Genomic DNA, 1,532 nt, shown 5'->3' with positions numbered 1-1,532 from the left:
AAGCATGGTGGGGGTGGTCCTGCATGGAGTTAATTATAGTAATAATAGTAGTCTTATTGTTATTATCAGTATTTTTTAAATTAAGTTCTTGCTATGTGGCAGTATGTGTGTTAGGGCACTTAAGATGCATGATCATTATTATGAACACCATTTTGCAGATGGATTAAACATGGCTTGGAGCGCATTAAGGAGCCTCTCCAGGAAGTCTTCCCAGGTAGGGCTCATTAGAGCCTCTAAATTCCTTCCCACTGGGTCTTCACTCTCTCCTCAAGCAGGTATGCTGCCATGTTGGGGCTAAACTACACCTCCGTGTCTGAATTCATCCTCATCGGCTTCTCCACCTTCCCTCAGCATCTCCTGCCCGTCTTCTTCCTTCTGTTCCTGCTGATGTACCTGTTCACGCTGCTGGGGAACCTGCTCATCATGGCCACCGTCTGGAGCGAGCGCAGCCTCCACACCCCCATGTACCTCTTGCTGTGCGCCCTCTCCATCTCTGAGGTCCTCTACACCTTCGCCATCATCCCGCGCATGCTGGCTGACCTGCTCTCCACCGACCGCTCCATCTCCTTCACGGCCTGTGCCAGCCAGATGTTCTTCTCCTTCACGTTTGGCTTCACCCACTCCTTCCTGCTCACCGTCATGGGCTACGACCGCTACGTGGCCATCTGCCACCCCCTGCGCTACAACGTGCTCATGAGCCCCCGAGGCTGCGCCTGCCTGGTGGCCTGGTCCTGGGCTGGAGGCTCAGTCATGGGGTTGCTGGTGACATCTGCCGTTTTCCACCTCCCCTTCTGTGGTCTCAGTGAGGTTCACCATTTTTTCTGCCACGTGCCTCCGCTAATGAAGTTAGCCTGTGGAAATAATGTACTGGGAGTGGCCCTGGGCGTGGGCCTAGTCTGTAGCATGGTCTTGTTGGGTTGCTTTCTCCTCATCCTGCTCTCTTACGCCTTCATCGTGGCCACCATCTTGAGGATCCCTTCCGCCGAGGGCCGGCACAAAGCCTTCTCCACGTGTGCGTCTCATCTGACTGTGGTCATTGTGCACTATAGCTTCGCCTCTGTCATCTATGTCAAGCTCACAGGTCTCCACTCTCAGCAAGGCAACATCTTGATAGCCATCACCTACACGGTCCTCACACCTTTCCTGAGCCCCATCATATTCAGCCTCAGGAATAAGGAGCTGAAGAACGCTATGAAGAAGACTTTCCTCAGCAAACTATCTTTCCAGCGTCTGAGTGGCCGGTGTGGAGGTGGTCAGAATATGGTAGAAAGATGAGCATACCCTCATCTGTAAATGGGATTAATAATGACTACCCTGCATGGCTGTTGTAAAGACTGGGGTGTGTGTGTGTGTGTGTGTGTGTGTGTGTGTGTGTGTCAGTGACAGTACCTATTACCTACTGAGTAGGTGCTCAATAAATATTAACTTTTTCTTCCCCTACCTTTGTCTGTGTGTCTGATAATTTTGTATTTTAATCAAGCAGCTTTGTTGAGATATAATTCACATATTGAAAGTACACAATTCAATTGGTC

General features: G+C 50.5%; 1 protein-coding gene across 1 annotated transcript; it reads left to right on the top strand.

The window, feature by feature from the left end:
- The first annotated feature begins 285 nt into the window (after positions 1-285).
- On the top strand, positions 286-1,275 carry LOC102265504 (olfactory receptor 10H2). Its single transcript, XM_014483541.2, has one exon. The coding sequence runs from the start codon at positions 286-288 to the stop codon at positions 1,273-1,275; it is 990 nt and encodes a 329-aa protein (XP_014339027.2).
- The last annotated feature ends 257 nt before the right edge of the window (positions 1,276-1,532 follow it).

This window comes from Bos mutus, chromosome 7 (assembly GCF_027580195.1).
Source record: "Bos mutus isolate GX-2022 chromosome 7, NWIPB_WYAK_1.1, whole genome shotgun sequence".
Classification (NCBI taxonomy): domain Eukaryota; kingdom Metazoa; phylum Chordata; class Mammalia; order Artiodactyla; family Bovidae; genus Bos; species Bos mutus.
Note: the sequence above shows the minus strand (reverse complement) of the source record. Positions and strands in the feature narration are given on the sequence as shown.